This window comes from Dreissena polymorpha, chromosome 3, assembly GCF_020536995.1.
Source record: "Dreissena polymorpha isolate Duluth1 chromosome 3, UMN_Dpol_1.0, whole genome shotgun sequence".
Classification (NCBI taxonomy): Eukaryota; Metazoa; Mollusca; class Bivalvia; order Myida; family Dreissenidae; genus Dreissena; species Dreissena polymorpha.
In genome coordinates this window covers 97,889,999-97,916,237 of record NC_068357.1, presented here as the reverse complement: position 1 = coordinate 97,916,237, position 26,239 = coordinate 97,889,999, and the positions used below count along the sequence as shown (strand labels likewise).

General features: G+C 34.9%; 1 protein-coding gene across 1 annotated transcript in view; it reads right to left on the bottom strand.

Annotated features, from left to right (window-relative positions):
* Nucleotides 1-26,239, bottom strand: part of LOC127872436 (isoaspartyl peptidase/L-asparaginase-like) — a gene marked incomplete at its 5' end in the record, with an annotated part of 53,830 nt that overhangs the window by 21,380 nt on the left and 6,211 nt on the right. The window contains 2 exons of the mRNA XM_052415767.1: nt 8,818-9,017; nt 9,139-9,248. Of these exons, the coding sequence (XP_052271727.1) occupies nt 8,818-9,017; nt 9,139-9,248 (310 nt within the window). The remainder of the gene's footprint in view (nt 1-8,817; nt 9,018-9,138; nt 9,249-26,239) is intronic.

Here is a 26,239-nt window from a genome sequence, read left to right as displayed (position 1 = left end):
GTATCGAAATACACGTGTCCTACACATTAAAACCTTCAACATTTGGATGTTTACTAACATAAAATTAATAAGAAAGATAAATGCGAGTACTTGCTTTTTCGATGGATGCATAATGTTTGTTGTTGCGAAGGTATATTTTTATAATTGGATCAAAATTTTATTAAGAAAAGCAGCATTTTGCTGAAAGAGACATAGTCACGTTTTGATAAATTGAAAAAATGATTTTTTCCCCATATTTTCACATTTTCATTTTATTTGTGATATTTGTGAGGAAACGGTTATTCGTAACATGTACCATACTCTTAAATATCCATAGTATGCATTTTTTTGTCGATTTACAAACATGAACATTATAAAGCGTTACAAACGGGAAACGATTAAATAATTTGAAAAGTTCTGTTGTTATCGTTATATCTTGTGACATTACGAGGATTGCTTATATAAATTATAAAATACACGACTCACTATCAGATGGGATAATCACATGATAGTCAAGAGGCAACGTTCATGCCGAGACAGTTATTTTTCGCCGTGTTTTACCCTTTATGACTTGTGTTTAATTTTTAAACGACGCTCACTTACCAGCTTTATCAGTAAAAGGGTGATTAGCGTTTATTTCGTATTTAGGTTTACATCTCGACTTTACTTCCCGCACGTTTTTATAGTGGAGCTGTAAAATATGGAAGGGAATATCCGCCAGTGCATGCATGCTGCTAAATTACATTTTCATTTTGCTTAATGACAATTGTAGTTTACTTCATGACAACACCATGTTGATATATTACAATTGGTAATACCCGCGATTACATGCATGTTGCTAAATGACCATTGCATTTTGCTTTGTTTAATTTGTTTTAAAATAACTGCGTCTTCCTTGCGTGTTTATGCTTTTTTGTATCAGTTAGTGTTACATTACTTGATAACTTCGTTTTAATGTTTACTCGATGTATGCAAATCATGTATTCTTGCGAGTAAATGACAAATGAATCATTTCTGTTAAAAAGTCCATGTGCCTATCTTCTTGTTGCTGAACTATCATCATTTTAATACTAAGTAATGCGTGAAAATGCATATTTATTGTAAGTTTTACTAAGCGAAATGACTGAGCACAAGGCAGCAGCTCACATAAGGTAAGCCGAATGCCGACTGCATTAAGACGAACGCATTAGTAATACTGAATTCATAAAAGAGACGGGGAACCAGAGTTTTCTATTAATTTTCGGTAGTTATCGGTAGTGTTCGTAAAAATGTTAATTTTATGCACGGTGTTGTTACATATATACCCTTACACATTTCTCCATCGCGCCATTTTAAACGTGTGGCCAAAAGGTAGCCAGAAACAGAACACGGTGAACTATTTCCATTTATTTGACAAATTTTCAGCCGCTAGCGGAAACTGTAGCCAAAAAAGTAGCCGAAAACAAAAGTTTGGTACAATAACCTGTATTAAATGAACAAACTGTCAGCCGCTAGCGGAAACTGTAGACGGACGAACGAACGAACAGACGGACGAACAGAAGAAGGGACGAACGAACGGACGGACGAAAGAAGAGACAAACGAACGGACGCACGGATGAACGAAGGCATTATGAATTCCACGGCACAATACAGTCAAGAAACCCGGTCAGCGGAAACGTCCGACTGCAGAACGAACAACCAAAAGCAAGTTTAAATAGTGTTCAAGACGAACGAATTGACGGACGGACGAACGAATTGACGGACTGACGAGCGGACGGACTAAATAAGGGACGAAAGGGCGCACGGACAAACGAAGGAACGACCGAAGGTACGGATGGACATCTGCATATGCGGACTGCACAGACTAATATGGGACGACACCTTACGCAAATTTATTAAACCCCGTTTTCCAAACGCGCATATGCCTATAGTATTATTCAAGATTAGCCGGCTCAGGCAAAACAGGTTAATCAGGGACGAAACTTTACGCCTAAACTGGATGTTCGCTTTCTTTAAAGGAACAGTGCCATAAAAGCGAAAAATGTTGCGCCGGACTAGCTTGTGCAGTCCTAGAGTGTCAACCCAGACTAGCCGACGCATTCCGCACAGGCTTATAGGGGCCGAATCATTACAGGATTTTGCTTAGAAAATACTTACTTTAAAGGAAAAATACCATAAAGGCGGAAAGTGTTGTGCCGGATTAGCCTATGCGCACTTCAGAGCATAGTCTCTGAAAACTTGGCCCAGTTTCTCCAGAATAAGGCTCACTTTAACGCTTGTGAGAAATTGGGCGTGTCGATAGATTTTCCTAGCGTTTAATATAAAAAGAATAGATACAATCAAATAACGAGTTTCTTTTTTTTCGGTTTCGAAAATCTTTTCTGGAAAACCGTAAATATTTTAAATGCGGTCAAGTAGCATGATTTTGAAACCGCATCCTAAAAAAATATTTTCGCACATAAATTCCTCAGGCGTTAAACCTGCCAATACAATATTAAACTAACAAAATAGATCTGAACCGGTAAACCAGTTATAGTTGATATTAACATGTGTATTTAGTATCCCTTGATTGGCCATATAACTCATTCAGCTTGACACTCATGTATAGGCTTATTATTGACTATACTTGTAATGCCTGCTGTAACAACTTTCGGTAATAGATTTAATACACTGGGTCATATGAATGACAAGTTGCCTTTTCAATTTTTTAAGTAATTATTGGAATATATGTTTATTACTTTAATAATATATATGATAATATTGTGCATTACAAATGTAATTAATGCGTGTATTAAGTATCGTTTAAAGTACCTATCGAATTTCATTTAGTTTTTTTTCTAATCGAAAATATAGTCTAGGCGAAAAAGGTCGTTCCTAATTAGCCAGTGCGGACTGCACATGCTAATCTATTATCTAGGACGACACTACGCACAAGCATTAAGCCACGTTTTCCCAGACTGAAGCTCATATACAAATACGAATGTTGCGTGTGATGGGAAAGATATGGACAGAACGCCAAAAACCAGGACGCTGGTGTGACGGGAAGGCGAAAAACAGCATTTTTACCGAAAAAGTCATTGGCGTCCTTACTACGACAATCAGAAATTTCCAGAAACACAATCTTAGGTCACCGTAAGGACGCCAGTCCGGTGTGACGGGGCTAACGTAGTAACAAAGAAATACAAAACAATCAACGTCTCAAGTCATTTGTTTCACAAAGTCATGTCGAGCCTCGTGGTTCCGGTGTTATTTATTTATTAGCGAATAGGTCTTTAAAACTACTAAATTAGTACATCGGTATATGTGAGTTAGGGGGTAGGTAGTTATAGTGTAAATAGCAGACATGTAACTTGAATACACAATTAGAGGTAGTTAGTGAACGAGAACAAAACTTATCCGGAATAAATATTACTAAAGATCGATGACACGAAACAATTAAGTGTCATTATCACACAAAGAAAACGCCTTCAACCCTTTATTTGCGTCCTCATTCCGCAGTCAGACAAATGATACTAGAGGGTGAGGCATCGTCTTATTTTTTTCGACGAAAAATGCCTAATGTTTCCTTATCATTTTCTTAAAACATGTTCGAGATTCTCAACAAAACAGTCGATATGCGTTAAGAAAGTAAAAACATCAACATTAAATTGCTAATGGTAATTCGTGTCGCCGCGACGGCTATGTTTTTACCCGCTCACCGCTTTTAAGTAAATGAGGCTATTGGAAGACGGTATTTCGACATAATGAATATTCATTGTATTTAAATGAGGCATTTTTTTACGGAGGATTCCAGAGATAGTCGATATATCACGATTGATACCGGAGATTTTGATTTTGATGTTTAGAGTGATCTCCCGGCAATAGTTATTTACGCTGCAATTTGCGCTGGAATTATGTTTTTGAATACTGGTTCTCCTTTTCGCAACGTGAACTATTTATAATGGAGGTGTATGCAAAACCGAAAACTAATCCTAAATCAGAGACGCACTAGCAATCGACTTAAGAAGAAATATAGATCCACAAAGATATTAACAGCTTGTTAAATTCAGTAGCAACATAGCCAAATGCACATAGTAAAACAAAGAACGCCGTTAGAATTAGCATTCATACACAGTCCAAAAGGGTAACTGCAGTTGTCAATAACACACACGCAGTAAAGATATATATGAAGTAAATATAAACTTATAAATATGACACAAGTATATGAAGTGCTTGTACAGGTAATGTAACTAGGCGAAATGCAACTACCATGTTACAGAATGCACATGACAGTTGTTAAAATAAGAATGTCATTTAACATCATGCATGCACTGGCGGAAATTCCCTTCCATAGTAATAAGGTCATCCCGCAAAAACATTGCAGCGAGTAAAGTCGAGATATAATGCGAATATTAATACGAAATAAATGTCAATAACTTTCTTGTTGATATGGCTCGATAATGAGCGTCATTAAAAAATAACACAAGCAATAAAGGGTGTAAAACGGCGAAAAATACCTGCCTCGGAATGGACGTCGCCATTTTCACTATCACGTGATTACTTCCTCTGACTATGTGAGCACAGATGGCCGAGTGGTGTAAGAAATAGTCTTTTACTCCAAGGGTCAGTGGTCCGAGCCTAGTTGCGGATTACTTTTTTCTTTCTTTAATTTAATTCTTGTTTTATACTTGAACTGTTTAGTTCCAATGTCTACACTTATTAATTTCAAGCATTTATTGCAAAACTTCAATACAAGCCAAAATCTGTGAAAAGGTCCCTATAAAGGGACCGTCAATCGCAATCGACGAATAAAGAAAAGTTCTAAAATACCGTATTTTTTTTACAATTATTAGTTTATATTGATTAAAATATCACGACTGGTATATTATATTACATGAAAAAAGTTGTCAAGTTTCCATATTTTCAGTATATTCGGTAATAAATTTTACTGGGTACAGGTACCAGGTAACTACCAGTTAACTATAAATAACGCAAGTAGATTGAGCATCATCGTCACGTGATAAACCCAGGAATGCAAATTGTGCATTTTAGAACTTTTCTTTTTTCGTCATTCGTGGGTGACGGTCCCTTTAACGCAACCGTTATGTTCTTATATTTGTTCCATGGATTCATTTCCCTTAGGCCAGAATTTTTTAATAAAATGATTTTTGGACCTGCCGACTCCAATTTTTGACGAAACCAAAAAAATAAATAAAAATAAAATCTTTTTTTATTCGGATGCCAAAAGGTGGCTTTTAAACACGAAACGCTTGCCGGGTTTAAGAAAAAGTTCAAATGAGTTATAAATCATCATAATAAACCCAGTTTTAATTACCCACATTAATACGCGAACCTCCTTCATTGTGTACATGTGCTGGAATTTACCAACCGCAACGCCATCATTGTTTGTGCAAGAAGTTCGCCATCATTGTTTGTGCAAGAAGTTGATGAACGCTACAACGCTTTCATCAGCAACGTCTGCTAATTTCCCAATAATTATGCAACCGTCAAATAAAATCCTGAATGGAATCGATTTGTAAGTAAATATTTTATTATTTCTTTACAATTTTATCAAATTGATAGTATTAAAATGACTAAACAATATTATAAAAGCAATAAGAAAAGAACGATTTTAATTTAACAGGTGCTCGAAATGCGAAATCCATTTACGCCTATCAACTTTAAACATTCCATATTTTATGCACAAATACGGTCATATTTTAGAGAATAAAATTTTATGTGTTGTTTAATGTAGTTGTAGTGAGGAATTTGTGCATATAATATGTGTTTTTTCGTTATTTTCAATGTGTACGAAACTTTGGTTTTGTTCCGAACTGGTTCGTACCAAAAGTTCAAAAATCGCAAAATCAACAGTTTCTAAAACGATTTCAAACCATGAATGTCCAAACAAAATAGTCAAGTTTATGGGGGGTTATTATCAAATTAACAGCTCCTTTATGACATTGAACTATCAATTATGTTATCCTGGGATAAACTGTCACGAAGATCAATAATTATAAGGATTATTAGGGACGCTATTTCTTTTATCAATACCATGACAAAAAACATGTTAACTTGTTTCAACAGGCATTTGTGTTTAACAGTTCCATTATTAAAATGTTCTGGGAACGATATATTTTAATTAAGATACCAACTATTTCTGAAATCAAAAGTAGGTCCTTAACTCGATGTACTATATTTCGGATATGTTAAAATTCGGACATATATAAAGATAGTGACATTTATGTGTTGATTTGTTGTATATAGTTTGTACAAATATATTTTGTGTTATTTCAGACAACAAGAATGGATGGTGGCAATTATTCTGGGTCTTTCTGTAACGAAAAAGATATGAAAAAATATTCATTTAATTGAACCTGGAAATCAACCACCACAACTAACAGAAAACCTTTTAACAAAAGGTGTTGTTTTAGAATTTGTGAAATTTGATAATAAACATGTATATCATGTCCAAATGACCAAATGTATAAACTGTTTAACAATTTGAATTGATATGCTTTATTTTCTGATGTTTGATTTACTTTTCCTTTCAGATGATATATATTTGTGTGATTCTAGGTTTTAATAAATAATTCTGAAACATTTATGCAGCATACTGTTACATTATTGTTAACGTTATTATATTATGTTGGTTATCTGGTTTATCAAGTGGAAAAAATGTTAGTTATATGAAAATAAAGCATTTAATATTAAGACTTATGAAGGTACTTATTGTTGTTTTGTATTAACATACTTCTCAGAGTAATAAAAATATAGTAAATGCCATTATTCATTAATGTAGTAAGGTTCCTTAAATGATTGTCCTTGTTGATTAATTTTGAATTACGGGCGGTTTTCACACAGCGATTAAGTGGCGACAACTTTTTTTGGGCCAGTGAAACCCCTGAAAAGCGTTTTATTATGCTATTTGTATTTGTCTGCGGTATTGATTTTTACTGGACAATAAACTATAAATGTTTCTTTTGAACCTCAATAGCTTATTGGTTGTTTGTGGAGATAAAGTATTTTTAATGCAACATATGGATTCCTTGTGAAAAAACCATAAAAAAATCACCAAAAAGTTTATTATAGACAAGTGAAAAGATTGCATAACGTTTGAACTTATATATATATAGTAAAGATATTTTTAAAATTCAAACTAATTTAAAAACTGCACATCAAGACCTACAGTCTGATTATGATCATTTTGCACATCAACATGTTTGAAAAAAAATCACTGTGGTTGCTTAGTAAAAAGAACTTCATACCATAACATTTTTAAAATGAGTGCATATTGCTTAAGTCATGTGAAATCAATCACAGTCTATCAGTGGGGATAATACGTATATCGGTGATGCTTAAGTCATGTGAAATCAATCAGAGTCCATCAGTGGGGTTAAGACGTCAATCAGTGATGCTTAAGTAATGTTAAATCAATACAGTCTAGTAATGTTAAATCAATACAGTCTATCAGTGGGGATAAGACGTATATCGGTTATGCTAGTCATGTGAAATTAATCACAGTATATCATTGGGGACAAGACGTATATCGGTGGTGCTTAAGTAATGTAAAATCAATCACAGTCTATCAGTGGAGATAAGACGTATATCAGTGATGCTTAAGTAATGTTAAATCAATTACAGTCCATCATTTGGGATAAGACGTATATCGGTGATGATAACGTCATGTGAATTGAATCACAGTCTATCAGTGCGGATAAGACGTATATCAGTGATGCTTTAGTCACGTTAAATCAATCACAGTATTTGTTACATTACGTTAAGAAGTAAATAAATAAACAGTAGGGACATAGGTATTTCACTTTGATGGTTCCTAATTTCAATAGGTAAATGCTACATAGCGTCTACAATGCCGAACGGCAAGCGGTGAAATGACCAAAGGTTTAAGGTTTAACATAAAATCATGAAAGGATTGGTATTAGTATACTGTGACCTCTCATCATTTTTTACGGCCCTACATCGTTCATATAGGCAAAGAATGCCAAATGCATCCGTATATAGGGATAATACACGTTTTCGAGTAGCACGAGGACAGGAACGGATTTTTCGAGCGCCCGCAGATGATCATGTCCGAGAAAATGTGTATTTTCGCTATTATTGCATAAACAAATCACACATACCAAAATAAATTTAAATAACATTGAAAACAATGTTTTGTTCATTCGACATCGACAAAATAATTCGATTATTTCAATACAGTTCAAGGTTGTGTTTTACATATGCCTCACTCGGTCATCATCCGAAATGACGAGGCTTTACCTTCGGATAGGCAGTTTACGATTTAAAAAGTGTTTAAACAGTGGATTAAAGCAAAGTTAAAATGCAGCCGCGCAAATTTAGAAATGAGGAATTATTTTGGAATTTACAGCAGGATCGTTGAAGGTACATAATCACTTAAATTTACAGCATAGTCTTTTGAAAGTGTTGAGTAAATAACCTTAACTTCATTGACCGTGCCAATACAATAAAGCTGTTGTCAAGAGAGTGCAGATGGAATAAGTTGAAAAGTGGATTGGAATTGGCATTGCCATTATTCCTGCATGCATGAGGAAACTGGTGCAGTTCCCCACTTATGCTTGGAAAGTCGTCGAAGACTGGAGAAGGGAAGTAACTGCGTGTGGACCAGATTATGGATATGAAAAACACATAAAAGGGCTTGAACGACACGTGAATCGCCTTGTTAATGCACGATTTCTTCCGTTCAAGCCCTCATTTTGCCAAGTTTCTGCACCCCACCAGAGGGCATTATAGAAAGAGTTTATGCAATAATGTGAGATAATATACAGTATGATTTAATATTGTATACATATATACATCGAATTATAATATATTATATTGTATTCAAATTAAAGTAAATACCTGCATCAAAAGTGGGGTCATTTTCAAGCACTAGTATGGATGCAGGGACAGCATCGATGGCGCTGCCTCCACGCATAAGGACGGCATATCCGGCGCGCGCCGCAGCATGTGTCCCGGCTCTTGACGCTTCCACAAGCTTTTCTGGGATCGTCCAAGCCCCTCCGTGGACCATGATTACCGGCATCGTCATGGTGAGTTGGCTTAATTAAAGTAATTAAAATTCGCTATTGATAAATGCACGGTGTTTTATTCAAATTTCCCCAAAACAGGGTGTGCAAATGTCCTTGATCGTGAATATATCATTGAAGAATGTCCGTTTACCTTCCTTTTCCTTTGAAGAATTTTTCGGCGGCGCTGTTGCACGTTTTGCTATATCGCCTCTGAGTTATTATCAGTACCGAGAAGAAAACGGCGGTAAACGTACACGTTGTCTGAAAATAGTAAAATAAATTAACATGAACTTTCTCAGAACATATAGCAGTTTCTGTTTCACTTTCTCAGAATATATAGCAGTTTCAGTTTCAGTTTCAGTTTATTGGCAATCAGCAAAGCATTTGCCTATGGCCATTTATTATAGCACACAGACTGACAGTTGGAACCGATAATTGTATTTGTCAATGTTGTTCCAGATTTCACAGAACAGACAACCGGTAATGAAAATGGTTCTTTTGCCTGAAACAAAACACGATATGTATTCCTACATTAATTTGAAATGTGTTCACTATATGGAACGCCATAGCTGCCTTAACATGAAAATGTATATTACATGACTATATTTAACATTACACGATGTTGATTTTTATCCCCACGCTTTTTGAAAAGCGTGGGGATATTGTGGTTATCTCCGCCGTCCGTCCGTCTGTCCGTCCGATCGTCCTGGCCACTATCTCCTCCTACACTATAAGCACTAAAACCTTGAAACGTACACAAATGGTAGCTGTGAGCATATGTGCGACACTACACTATTTGGAATTTTGATCTGAACCCTGGGTCAAAAGTTATAAGGGTTGAGGTGGGGCCAGGTCAGAGATTTTCACTCATTTTTTAATGTTATTTTACATTAACTTCTTCATTTCTACACCGATTTACTTCAAATTGATACTGAACATCTCTAATTACAATACGGTCAATCTCAACTATGCATGACCCCATTTCCAACCCTGGGGCGCCCCGCCCACATAGACCACGCCCACCCAAAATTGCCTTTTACTATAACTTCCTAATTTCTACACCGATTTACTTCAAATTGATACTGACCATCTCTTATGACAATATAGTCAATCTCATTTATGTATGGCCCCATTACCAACCCTGGGGCGCCCCCGCCTACATAGACCACGCCCACCCAAAATTGCCTTTTACTATAACTTCTTCATTTCTACACCGATTTACTTCAAATTGATACTGAACATCTCTTATGACAATACGATCAATCTCAACTATGCATGGCACCATTACCAACCCTGGGGTGCCCACGCCCACATAGACCACGCCCACCCAAAATTGCCTTTTACTATAAATTCTTCATTTCCTAACCGATTTACTTCAAATTGATACCAAACATCTCTTATGACAAAACGGTCAATCTCAACTATGCATGGCCCCAGTATCAACCCTGGGGCGCCCCCTGGGTCAAACATGCGGAGTGGGGATACGCGTCGGCCTCTGCCGCGCCATTTCTAGTTCATTATATGATGTTACTTTGGCATTATTTTAATAATTAATGATACTATGATGATAATTTACAATTATATGATGCTCGCGGTCCATTATGTGTTGCTCACGGTCCATTATATGATGTTCATTGTATATTATATGATGATAAGTTTCCATCAGCTCGCTGTATATTATATAAAAAGTAGACTGAAACAAAGAATTGAACGATGGATTAATTCTGATGTTCTACATTGTATCCAGGAACGTGATAAAGCTTTCTCAATGTACAAGAAGGACAAAAATGAAGAAAATTTGAAACAAATTAAAAAATTTAGAAATCAAGCAGAGTCTGTTATATTTGAAGCTAAGAACAATTATTTTACAGAATCTTTAGATAACAACAAGTCAGATTATAAATCCTTGTGGAAATGTTTAAAACACTTAGGTCTTCCATCTAAAAAGGGTCAGGCAGAATGTAATTTTGGTTTAAAGATAGATGATGAAATTTGTTTTGATAAATGTAAAGTTACTGAAAGTTCAATACTTTTTATACTACAGTTGCTTCAAAGCTAGTTGAAAAACTTCCAAAATGTGAAAATATGTTTGGTAGTAGTTTTGTTTTTAACTTGCATTCTTCTAAAGGTGTCAAAGCTGATAATTTTAGTTTTTCCCCTGTCTCTGAAAGTAAGATTTTAAAATATTTTAATTCTCTTATTTCAAATAAAGCTATTGGGTTAGACGGTTCCCCTCTCATTTTGTGAAAGATGCTGCCCCAATGATTTCAGCCCCACTTACCCACATAATTAATTTGTTCATCATCTAAGGTTCTGTACCGGATGACCTGAAGTCAGCTCGAGTGGTCCCATTATTTAAGAAAAATGACAAGACGGAGGTTGGTAATTATCGCCCAGTATCAGTTTTTAGTGTTATATCCAAAGCATTGGAAACGGTTATCTTTGATCAGGTTGAAGAATAACTGTCTTCAAATAATGTCCTGTATGCTTTCCAGTCTGGCTTCAGAAAAAGTTGCTCTACTGACACATGTCTCAGTCATCTTACAGATAACATTAGGTTCAAAAGGGATAAAGGCAATCTTGTTGGTATGGTTTTGCTGGATTTGCTGAAAGCCTTTGATACTTTTGATCATGGAATTCTATTGATGAAATTGAAGGCGTTGTGTCTCTCAAAGGTTACTGTTCAGTGGTTTACTTCATATTTGTCGGATCGACATCAATTTATTGATGTCCGTGGTAGTCAATCTTCTCGAGCAGCGATAACATGTGGTGTTCCCCAGGGCTCTACTCTAGGACCGTTGTTGTTTCTTATCTGCGTCAATGACATGTCTGGTGCAGGAAAAAAATAAGCTGTTACTGTATGTAGATAATTCTGGTATTTTGGTCTGTGGTAAGGATAGGTCTGAACTTGAATCAGTTTTGAGCTCCGAAATGAATGTTCTAAGTGAATGGTTAATTTGTAATCAACTATCTTTGCATTTGGGTAAGACTGAATCTGTTTTGTTTGGCTCCAAAGCAAGGTTAAAGTCTGGACCAAATCTTAATGTTGTATGCAATTGTAAACCTATTGAAGCTAAGGATTGTGTTAAGTATCTTGGGGCCACTCTTGATCAAAGTCTATCTTTTGATTCAATGGCTTGATCAACTATCACGAAAACTAATGCTAGGTTGACGTTTTTGTACAGGAAGGGTAAGTTCCTTAAAGCCCACTCTTAAATGTTATTGGTCACATCCCTCATTCAGTATCATTTTGATTATGGTTGTTCAATTTTGTATAACAGCTTGACTCAGAAACTTAGGAATAAATTACAGTTCACCAGAACAAAATGATCATGTTTGTGTTGGAACTTGAAGCAAGGGCTCATATAGATCAAAGTCATTTTATCAAGCTAAACTGGTTACCAGTCTCTAAAACGGTTGATAAAATCATGTTTTGTCATGTATTCAAAATCTACAGTGGTAGATTACCAGGGTACCTAAATGAGCATTTCATTCCACTTAGTTCAGTTCATAACTATCCCTCCATGTTAAGAGTGTCAGTTGGTGCTTCCAGGGATGATACTGGAAGATATTGTTTGACCAAGGTTTAAGTTTGCCCAAGGTTTAAGTTTTCGGTAAAACGGTCATTTGCATATCAAGGTTGTTCTCTGGAATGAAATGCCACAACACATAAGACAGACAAAGAACCTCCCCAATTTACAGCGTCAAAACCCACCTGCTTGCTACTATTTTAGTTGTTTTTTCTAGTTGTTTTTGTGTGTTAATAGTCAGTCACACTTTTCTGTAATATGGGCATTATGCACGTCATTTCATTTTGTTCCTACGTCAAAAATTCTGGTTGCTATTGAAACAAATAGACTAGAAATACTGCTGAAAATTGGGATTTTCTGGATCCTGCGATAACTTTAAAAGTTTTTAATATTTGTCTATGAAACATGGATAAATGGCAATAGGGGCATTATGCACGTCATTTCATTTTGTTCCTACGTCAAAAATCTGGTTGCTATGGCGACAAATATAAAAAAATCTGAAAATCGTGAAATTTCTGACAATGGTGGAGCCGGAAGGGGACAATATTGCTTGGCAATAGTCTTGTTTATTACGGACCACAATGGAAATAAGGATTTACTTCCTTTTTTGTGCTATCCTTGTATTTAAATGAATGTTTGTGACATGGTTTTAATTTTTAGTACACACACACACATATATATATATATATATAAATAAATAAATAAATAAATAAATAAATATATATATATATATATATATATATATATATATATATATATATATATATATATATATATATATAACATTTATTTACCAATAACAGTATTATTATTTTACTGTCTCCAATTTTTAGATTTAGTTATATAATTTATTAATTTATTATAAACCTGTATCTCTGTTTGCTTGATTTATCAACTGTGATGCTATTTTAATTGATTGGTTTGCTATTTCTTATGCGATAAGCAGATAAAACTTATTTTATGTGTAATATATGCTTAATGTACCATGTTGTACCAATTTTTAAAATATGAAATAAATGAATGAATGGGTGAATATTATATGATGCTCAATGTCAATTATATGACGCCCATTGTTCACTATATGATGTTCACTCTACATTATATGATGCTCACTCTCCATTATATGATGCTCACTCTCAATTATTTGAGGCTCATTCTAAATTATATGATGCTCACTGTTTATTATATGATGCTCACTATTCAGTATATGACGCTCACTGTTCAGTATATGATGCTCACTGTACATTACATCATGCTCACTGTACATTATATGGTGCTCACTTTTCATTATATGATGCTTTCTGTACATTATTTGATGCTCACTGTTTATTATATGATGCTCACTATTCAGTATATGATGTCACTGTTCAGTATATGATGTCACTGTTCAGTATATGATGCTCACTGTTCAGTATATGATGCTCACATTTCATAATATGATGCTCACTGTTCAGTATATGATGCTCACTGTTCAGTATATGATGCTAACTGTTCAGTATATGATGCTCACTGTTCAGTATATGATGCTCACTGTTCAGTATATGATGCTCACTGTTCAGTATATGATGCTCACTGTTCAGTATATGATGCTCACTGTTCAATATATGATGCTCACTGTTCGGTATATGATGCTCACTGTTCAGTATATGATGCTCACTGTTCAATATATGATGCTAACTGTTCAGTATATGATGCTCACTGTTCAGTTTATGATGCTCACTGTTCGGTATATGATGCTCACTTTCCATTATCTGATCCTCATTGTTCATACTATGATGTGCAAATTTCATTATACGATGGACATATTTCTCGGCAAAATGAAGAATTTACTGTACTACATGTAGTAGCGCGAGCAAGCACATGCTTTTTATCAAGAGTCTCAGTTCTCGCACATACATAATACATGAACATATAAGTGGAGGATTCTTTGAAGAAGCGATGTCCGAAACGTATTGTTAATTATTTCTAAACATTAATTTAAATGTTGCATTGCTTTCAGATTTAATTCGCGGCATCAATGTTTATATTAGCCGTCTAATGAACGTGTGCGTTTCCACACGGTTACGTCCCTTTGTTGTAAGCTCCTCTTTTGTTTAATGCACACTTCCTTTTTATTGCATCGATCTTTTTTTAATTGCACTCATCTTTTATTAAGTTTTGCAATGCTCTTTTTTCTATCTTGTGGCCTCGACTCAGTAACTGGACGCCACGAGATAGAAAAAAGAGGAGTGCAATTTAAAAAAGAGGAGTGAATGTCACCTTTATGCCACAGTACGAACTAGCACCAAAATATAACAAACCGACCAAACATCATACTGAGTCATATATTTAACAATGAGCAACATATAATGGACAGTGAGCATCATATAATGGACAATAATCATCAAATAATGGACAATCGGCATAATATAATGGACACTGATCATGGTATAATGAACAATGAGCATCATATAATTGACATTGAGCATCATATAATTGAACATGAGCATCATAAAATCGAGATTGATCGTCCTATAATGGAGAGTGAGCATCATATACTGATATAATGGAGAGTGAGCATCATGTAGTGAACAGTGAGCATCATATTATGGAAAGTGAGCATCATATAATGGAGAGTGAGCATCATATAATGGAGAGCGAATATCATATAGTGAACAGTGAGCATTATATAATGGAAAGAGTGAGCATCATATAGTGAACAGTGAGCATCATATAATCGAAATTGAGCATAATATAATGAAAAGTGAGCACCATATAATGGAGACTCAGAGTCAGCATAATATATTGGACAACGAGCGTCATATAATCGAGATTGAGCATCATAATATACAGTGAGCATCATATAATGGACACTTATCATCATGTATTGTGAAATGAGCATCATATAATGGACACTTATCACCATGTATTGTGAAATGAGCATCATATAATGGACACTTATCATCATGTATTGTGAAATGAGCATTATATAATGGAAACTAATCACCATATAATGTACAGTGAGCAGCATATAATGGACACTTATCACCATATAATGTACAGTGAGCAGCATATAATGGACACTTATCACCATATAATGTACAGTGAGCAGCATATAATGGACACTTATCACCATATAATGTACAGTGAGCAGCATATAATGGACACTTATCACCATGTATTGTGAAATGAGCAGCATATAATGGAAACTAATCACCATATAAAGTACAGTGAACATCATGTAATGGAAACTTATCACCATATAATGTACAGTGAGCATCATATAATGGACACTTATCACCATAAAATGTACAGTGAGCATCATGTTATGGACAGGGAGCATCATATTATGGTAAATTATACTATCATTAATTATTAACGTATAATGCCAAAGTAACATCATATAATGTAAAATCAACATCGTGTTATGATACATTTAGTCATGTAATATACGTTGTCATGTTAAGGCAGCCATGGCGTTCTATAATTGCCATTCAAAAACAATAAGAAAATAAATTCGAATTTTCACTATACACATGCAAAGATCAGGACGGTAAATACGATGTTTTAAACGTCTCGTATCTTCTGTCATCGGGGAAGCGATTTCATATTAAATGATGCAATGTATGTCTTATATTACAATATTGATCGCTCTGAATAAAACACTCGGGATCCCACGTTCGCTACGGATGTGGGATAGGCCCTCTACATTTACAATGTATTGAAACGAATACATTGAAACCGTGCATTTTCTTATCACATATTCGCTGTTAGAGCGAGACTGTATATTTTAGACTCACCCCAAGGTAAATAGTTTATAAACACGACTTTATTGACCTCACATGCCACCAAACATAGAGTGGATTGCAGTCTTTTGCTCATCGGTATCAATAATCATGACGATTATATACACGGTGTAGAAGAATATCGGACGCCTTTCTGTCAAAATGCTGCCTATCTGTTCATTCTTCGCTGCCTCACTGTCATAAACGAGAAAAATGGATGCTCGGAATTCGCAAAATTGGTAAGAAAATCTAAAATTAAAACCCGTAAACACATGTGTGCATAAAAAGAGGTGGTTCATGAGTTGAAGCATATATCCAGCTACAGGTTCACAGTATTCCGCAGGTCCAAACACTGATAACAAACTCTATCGAAGATGGAATGATGACGAGGGTGGTGGAACAATCGTGCATACATGCCACTTTGATGACTTTTTAACAAATCTTTTTCGTAATATGTCAAATATTTAGTGTTATTGATAATTTTTTTAATGATCAAATCTTTACGTTAATGTTCGCTATATAGTTATGTTCATCAATTTTACTTAAAAAATGCCTACTTTCGCTTCCGTTGTGGCACGGAAAGCCTCTCGATCGGCTCACTTTTCTGGCACGGGACATTTTTATTTTTCTCAGTAAAATGAGTTCAACACTTGTTAAAAGTATTGATAGTAAAAATTTAAAATGTCAGAATATTGGATGTAAATATCAAACTTTTAAGGCAAAAGGGGACTTTTAACGTAATTATTTTGACTAACGCTATCGGCTACATATTTAAAGTATCTTAATGTACATGTATAAATCCGTCAGTAATGAAGATCGCGTTGATGAATTGCAGAAATAATGAACACAACGTGTTTACAGTATTTAATGCAAAAACGAAAGATTCGGTAAACTGCCACGAGTCCATGGATTTTCTAGTACCAGTCATGTAACTTGTCGCCGGCTAGGCTCAGATTATAAAAAAGGCCCATTGTATATTTGGTCCTTTTAAAACGGCTTTTTACAAGTGGATGAATCAGTCAATAAGTATCATTCCGTCCCTGTCCATTGACTCGGACTAGTTGCTTCCTGGTTCACTGAGCCCTGGTATCAACATTTATTCATTTGATAGCAATTTTTATCTTTCAATTTTCGCCAATAGCCAAAAGCAAAAAATTGTGTGCAAACATATTTAAGCAAAGTACTGAAGTACTGGTGTGACGATGCTTTTGAAGAGGATTGATATTAAAGCATCTATTTAAGTTTATCTACATCACCACAATTGTGTATGTGGGTACGAACATTTTGGGTAGGAAAAAAATTGGTACGAAAATTTTGGGTACAACAATTACGCCAAAAAAAAAATAAGTACATAAAAAGATTTGGTTACGAAAAAAATTTGGGTACGAAAAAAGTTGGGTACGAAAAAAAAATTGGTTACGAGCAAAAATTTGGGTACGAAAAAAAATGGGTACGAAAAAAATTTGGTACATAAAATGTACGTTACGAAAAAAAAATTGGGGGTACGGGGAAGTAGTACCCGTGGGGAACTTGATTCTTTCAGCGAAACTGGGAGGCGGGTTACATTCTCGATCAAATATAACAAGAAATATCTTTAAAAAGGTATTCGACGTGTATTTTCTGTAACACTTATCTTAAAAAACTGTCTGTTACAGTAAAATGTATGTGGGTTATAAAATTACGTTTCAGCATATAAATTCAAAACTTGACATGCTCTTTAATTACACCATGCTCTTTAATTTTACATGTATATCATACCAAACTTTATATTTCGTTGTTTCCTTTCCTAAGTTAATGATGCTATGTGTACGGACGTGATTTCACAATCCCATGTGCATGAACATATACTTTTTCTCTTTTGATTATTGTTCTTTTTCTCTAATTCAATAAGCTTAGGCATGTTTGTTCGTTAATTACGGCAATAATTTCATGATGATTCCCGATCGAAAGTGGATATGAGCACACATTCGTACTTGAAGAGCACTTGAATACGTGAGTTCGCCCATGAACACATGGTAAGGTTAACTAAATCTCCGCGATATGACCTAACATGTGTTTAAAACAGCAAACAATATCCAACAAACGAATGAATTGTCAAACATAGTATGTGCACTGATGTGGCTCTGTAATTTATGTTTGAAAGTTTATAAAATATGCAAAATGAGAAAGCACGCAGAAGAGCGAGTATCACAGATATGATATGGCTATTATGCTGTTTATATACCATAGTCGCTACAACGTTTACAAATGGCAGGTTCGAAATAATTCGTTTTCTTTACACTCATGATCGCGTTGAAAGTTAATTATACACGTTTAATTCGCAATTTATTTACTGAATCACGACAAATGTCAAATACAATACAGAAAATGAATAGTTGTTTCATTGATCTATAAACATATAATGGATTGAATATAACTGATTTAAAATTAACGTTTTCAAACTATTATTAAATCTTTTCCCAGAATATGCTGTCCTATTTATAGCTGAGCTTCTTATACCTTTATCAATGATAATCAGCGAGGTATGCCGATAAGAAAAATCGAGCTATCTCAATCGGACTGGCTCGGTCTTTTACATAGGTTGCCATTGTAAAGAAATTTTTCATGATATGATAACTTAGACGATGCTTCGCAGCATCGTCAAAAATGAAATATTTACAGCTAAAAAAGGGCACACATACAATATTCAATTCTTTTATTCTTCTTGTTTATGACAGAGAGCCAGCGAAGAATGAACATATAGGCAGCATTTTGACAGAAAGGCGACCGATATTCTTCTACACCGTGATGTAAGAAAGACGAAAAATGGAGGAAACGTCGATGGACTAAATATCTAGAAATAAACACTAGTTTCGATACATATTGGGATGGACGGCTTGGTTGGTTGAGGAAAGGATGGACGGATTGAATATCTGTTAACATTAATAAGAAATGAAAAATGTTCATATGCACTACCACTTGTATGAAATCTAATAAATGGTAATTAAGTGAATTAATTAATATCATTCCAAACAAATACAGATTCAACGAGCAACAGCGTGAATTCGGGATACAAATCAATACTTATATTACAGTACTAAGCGTTGTTAAATTTCGCTGCCGCGTGTACGCCATGTCAATATAATTGATGAAAATACTGGCCAGCCAACATCGCTGACGTAATAAATTATATACCATCGATCGAGTGAATAGTTGATTTCCGGATCTCCGCGAATCCACCACTTGAACACTTGAAAACCAACCGGTATTGACCAAAGACTTAACCGAACCAGATATTTCATGACTCGACTTTCACTTCTTGATCTTTGTTCACTTGACCAATCTAGCGCTTAACGACAAATAAAGACCTCAACTCACATATGCTTCTAGAAACTCATTTTATTAATATGTTGTCATTACCGCTCTGTAATAATAGCTCCTTATTTACTAGTAATAATTATACGATTTCGGAAACTAACTACTTTACTGGTAGAGTACTTCACACAATTGAGTTCCACTGTCATAAAATATGTTGACAAATGTTCGTCATACTTGCTTCATTAGTAACTGAAAAGCTAGATACAAAATGCAACATTTACTAGATCGTTACTGCGTTTTATTTTTCCATATATAACCAAATATTATCTTCATTCATGTCAAGATAATTAAAATGAATACAATTAACGAACAGCATGTTTTGTTTGGACGATGCTTTGCCCAGATAATTATATTAATAGTTATACTGTATACTTGTTATGCCCACGTTTTTTGGAGAAAAAGTGAGCATATTGCATTGATGTGCGTCGGTCTGTTCGTCCGTCCGTCCGTCCTGGCCACCTGCTCCTCCTACACTATAAGCACTAGAACCTTGAAACTTACATACATGGTAGCTATGAGCATATGTGCGACGGTGACAGTGACGGAATTTTTATCTGATCCCTGTGTCAAAAGTTATGGGGGTTGGGGCGGGGCCGGGTAAGAGATTTTCACTCATTTTTTAAATGTTATTTTACATTAACTTCTTCATTTCTGCACCGATTCACTTCAAATTGATACTGAACCTCTCTTATGACAATACGGTCAATCTCAGCTATGCATGGCCCCATTACCAACCCTAGGGCATCACGCACATAGGCCACGCCCAACTCAAATTGCCATTTACTATAATTTCTTCATTTCTACACCGATTCACTTCAAATTGATACTGAACATCTCTTATGACAATACGGTCAATCTCAGCTATGCATGGCCCAATTACCCTCCCTGGGGCGCCCCGCCCACATAGGCAACCCCCACATAGGCCACGACCACCCAAAATTGCCTTTTACTTTAATATCTTCATTTCTACACCGATTCACTTCAAATTCATACAGAACCTCTCTTATGACAGTACAGTTAATCTCAACTATGCATGGCCCCATTACAAACCCTGGGGCGCCCCGCCCACATAGGCAACGCCCACCCAACATTGTCTTTTACTATAATTTCTTCATTTCTACACCGATTCACTTCAAATTGATACTGAACCTCTTTTATGACAAAACGGTCAATCTCAACTATGCATGGCGCCATTACCAACCCTGGGGCGCCCCGCCCACATAGGCCACGCCCATCCAAAATTGCCTTTTACTATCATTTCTTCATTTCTACACCGATCTACTTCAAATTGATACTGAACATCTCTTATGACAATACGGTCAATCTCAACTATGTAAGGCCCCATTACCAACCCTGGGGCGCCCCGCCCATAATAGGCCACACCCACCCAAAATTGTCTTTAACTATAATTTCTTCATTTCTACACCGATTCACTTCTAATTGATACTGAACTTATCTTATGACAATACGGTCAATCTAAACTATGTATGGCCCCATTACCAACCCTGGGGCGCCCCGCCTATAATAGGCCATACCCACATAGGCCACGCCCACCCAAAATTGCCTTTTATTAAAATTTCGTCATTTGTACACCGATTCACTTCAAATTGATACTGAACCTCTCTTATGACAATACAGTTAATCTCAACTATGCATGGCCCCATAACCAACCCTGGGGCGCCCCGCCCACATAGGTCACGCCCACCCAAAATTGCCTTTTAATATAATATCTTCATTTCTACACCGATTCACTTCAAATTGATACTGAACCTCTTTTATGACAATACAGCCAATCTCAACTATGCATGGCGCCATTAACAACCCTGGGGCGCCCCACACACATAGGCCACGCCCACCCAAAATTGCCTTTTACTATAATTTCTTCATTTCTACACCGATTACTTTAAATTGATACTGAACATCTCTTATGACAATGCGGCCAATCTCAACTACGTATGGCCCCTTTACCAACCCTGGGGCGCCCCGCCCATAATAGGCCACACCCACCTAAAATTGTCTATTACTATAATTTCTTCATTTCTACACCGATTCACTTCTAATTGATACTGAACTTCTTTTATGACAATACGGTCAATCTCAACTATGCATGGACCCATTACCAACCATGGGGCGCCCCTGGGTCAAACATGCGGCGTGGGGATACGCGTCGGCCTCTGCCGCGCCATTTCTAGTTATGATTAATTTAAGCATTTCACAAGCAAAACGTCGTTTTGTTTACATATTTGTAAAGTAATAATATTGGTCTATGAACAAAGATCCTTATTTTACATTTATTCTCATCGCTTATAAACTACACAATAATGACTTCTGAATTCAAATCAACACCCCAGGAAACCCGATATCTTGTGATCAGCGTAATACCATTCGAGCAGCTTTGTGAAATTTAGCGTGAACTTACATAGGCTAAGTAAATTTGAAAAATTACAAATTTTCAAAGTCCAATTTCAAACAACTGTGTATTAACATTGATAACAAAGGTATTGGCCTACATGTGGAAAAAATCCTGACACAGTTCTGAAAAAATGAGCGAAATGTGGCTCCCTGAAGTAGAAGATTGGGCAAAATGTGCAATGTTCAAACATTTAGGGGAGAAAAACCGCTTTAATTTGCAAGCCACTACATCAATTAAAGGATTTATACAAACTTACACATGTCTGCCATAACATATCAGCAGGGTTTCTCCAGAAAATTATTTCTTGTGGAGAAATTTGCGTTTTTAACGACCATGTTGGGAAAACATGGATACCATCTGGAGAAAAATAGGAAACCTTATATGAGCAGCAACTTTATAATTATTTTTTTGTGACAAAAAACCTAATTTCCAGCCATTTTGTTGCAATTTCATTGCTTTGAAGAGGCATTTAGTAAGTTATGTGGGCACATTTGCATACGAATGTAATTTTAATGCCTTAGATATTATCATTAGTACCTTTTCAACATGCTCCAGTTTTATTTCATTTTACCAACACTATTTTGGAAAATATAAAGAAAGACTTGACTACGGTGTCACATAAATTAATTGCTAAGGTACATATAATGATATTTTAATAAGTGTATGTGGGGGTTGTATGTATAGTTATTTAATCGTGGCGTGTTCTGAGACTTTTGGTACTAATTCGGCAAGCGTCATAATGAGAAAAACTCATTTTAAATGACGTCGCTAAACTTGCGCTTAATTTTGTTTAGATTGCTTAATGTTTGCTGTGATTTAACTGTTTAGCGTATTAAAATGATAAAAGAATCGTCACAGACTTTCCATGGAAGGAATTATCTGTCAAACAAATAGTTGATTTTGACCTTTTAATTTCAATGAGCTGACTTGTTACTCCCCTTTTAACGAATTTAGCCACGGCTAGTTTATAGACTGTATCGACAATGTGCCCGCGCCAGCGAAACAGGTAAAGGCTGCACCCCACACTTTTAAGCCACCAATGCGAATTTTGAGTGCCTAAATAATAATGAATGTCAGGTTTGAGTTGTGGTGACTTTTCTTGGATGTTTGTAGGTTACCAAAACATTGGTATCGTAACTATAGCTGCATACAGGAAGTAGAATTAATGTCATTCGAAAACAGGTGTAATGCTTGCTCCGGTCAGTATTTCTGTTGGAAATTTGAAAGGGCGTACGAACATTGGACTACTACAAAAATCTAATCATTTGACCCCCAATTTTCTCCATTGCTGTTTAGTACTTGGTAAGTTACCAATGTAAAAACATGGTTTCCAGGCACCTTGCTTCTGCATGAAAGTGGCAATTTGATGTTGAAACTGGCTTTAAAAGGCTCGGAAACACACATAATTCTGAGGTTTTGATTTGAAATAATCAATACTAAAACATTTTGCCCCAACTCATTTGATTTGAATGTTACTGATTTTTCAGAAGGCACACCCTGAACCATTCAGGAAAAGTGCTTGGTTTATTTTCAGATTTGCGAGGTGACCAGTTTCCAGACATTGGTTCGCTCCTGCTTGTGTACGAGATTGGCCGAGACTAAAAAAAAACTGTAGTGTGCCACCAAACAATGAGAGACACGACTCTCAAATACACTACATAACTAGTGGTTTACAACTGTTGAATGGGGAAAAGAAGTATCCTCAACAATTGGCCATGCTTATCGGCAACGGTAATAAATAATCACTTTACACCACATAATCACACATGCATAAAGAATTTACCATCTGCAGGTCAATAACCTGTTTATAGAATATAGTTTTATCCTAATAATATAATTGAATGCATGTTTAAAGTTCTGTTTAAGCATTTATTGATTCTTAGTTTAAATACTGTATTTTCTTGTAATTTACATAATCTTGTAATTAACATAATTTAATAAATGTTCTTATAGTTTACATAATCTTGTAATTTGCATAATTTAATAAATCCTAAGAATATAATTTAATTCATGTTAAAAGCCCTGTTTAAGCATGTATTGATTTTTAGTTTTAATGCTATATTTTCTTATAATTCACATTATCTTGTAATTTACATTATTTAATAAATATTCTTGTAATTGACACAATCTTGTATTTTACATAATTTTCATCCTAAGAATATAATTGTTAAAAGCCCTGATTAAGCATTAATTGATTCTTAATTTTAATACTATCTTTTCTTGTAATTCACATTATCTTGTAATTTACATAATTAAATAAATGTTCTTGTAATTTACACAATCTTGTAATTTACATAATTTAATAAATGATAAAAGCCTTCATCCTAAGAATATAATTTAATAACTGATAAAAGCCCTGTTTAAGCATTTACTGATTTTTAGTTTTAATACAATATTTTCTTGTTATTCACATTATCTTGTAATTTACATAATTTAATAACTGTTCTTGCAATTTTCACAATCTTGTAATTTACATAATTTAATAAATGTTAAAAGCCTTCATCATAAGAATATAATTTAATAACTGTTAAAAGCCATGTTTAAGCATTGATTGATTCTTAATTTTCATACTATCTTTTCTTGTAATTTACATAAACTTGTAATTTAAATAATTAGATAAATGTTCTTGAAATTTACATAATCTTGTAATTTAAATTATTTTATAAATTTTAAAAGCCTACATCATTAGAATATAATTTAATAAATGTTACAAGCCTTGATATATCATTAATTGATTCTTAGTTTTAATACCATCTTTTCTTGTAATTTACATAATCTTGTAATTTAAATAATTTTAATAAATGTTATTGTAATTTACATAATCTTGGAATTCACATAGTTTAATAAATGTTAAAAGCATTCATCCTTAGAATATAATTTAATAACTGTTAAAAGCCCCGTTTAAGCATTTATTGATTCTTATTTGTAATACTATCTTTTATTATTGCAATTTTTATAGCTTATGTATGTTCTGAACCTAATCACAGGTGGTTAGCGTGTGGCTATGATATTAATTAGTGAAAACATCATTTTGAATGATAAATAATCATATTATAACGAAAAATTAACTTTTCTGAAAAAAAAAATATTTCACTATCAAATATATATATAACAAGGTATGCAACTCAAAATCAGCCCAAAACGGGGTGCATCGCTTTGAACAGCCATATCTTCATCAATTTTGCAGCGATTTTCACGATCTCGGTCTTATTCAACGCAGAAATGAATTTCCTTTCTGGAAATGTATATGTCTTGCAATATTTTAACAAATGCTGGGTCAACTTTTAAGAAATAACACGATACACAACACGCATGACCCAGTTGACAGTGATCATGCTGTCTTTAAGACTGAAATCTTCACGGAGTAAAGGGCAACTTCCCTACAAAGTTCATGTAGTTCGATACCATAATTCAATAAAACGTATGAAAAAACATTATTACCGTTCTTGTCGTTACATTCTGCATCAAGACTAACTGTCCAGCGCCGTTTGAAACCTTTGTTTACATACATTTCAACTAACTGACATTTTAAACATACGAGTGATTTCATTGGTCCAATGCGGAGGTGTGTCTTTACAACTGGAGATTTCATTCATAAAGAATACATGATCACTGTCAACTGGGTCATGCGTGTTGTGTATCGTGTTATTTCTTAAAAGTTGACCCAGCATTTGTAAAAATATTGCAAGACATATACATTTCCAGAAAGGAAATTCATTTCTGCGTTGAATAAGACCGAGATCGTGAAAATCGCTGCACAATTGATGAAGATATGGCTGTTCAAAGCGATGCACCCCGTTTTGGGGTGATTTTGAGTTGCATACCTTGTTATATATATATTTGATAGTGAATTTTTTTTTCTTCAGAAAAGTTAATTTTTCGTTATAATATGATTATTTATCATTCAAAATGATGTTTTCACTAATTAATATCATAGCCACACGCTAACCACCTGTGAACCTAATAACGGCAGTATTCGACATATGTGTTTTAATGCATAAATTTGGACTTAAGATAAAAAAATAATTAATAACATGGAAACATTTTCATCAAATCCTGAAGCTTTGCAATTAGGAACACATCAATAAAACACCATAATTGACCTTTCGACAGCGAGAGTGAAGCCACGCCCACCGATTTCAAGGGGGGTCACTCCGCCGAAGTCCGTCATAAAAATGGCTACGCGAA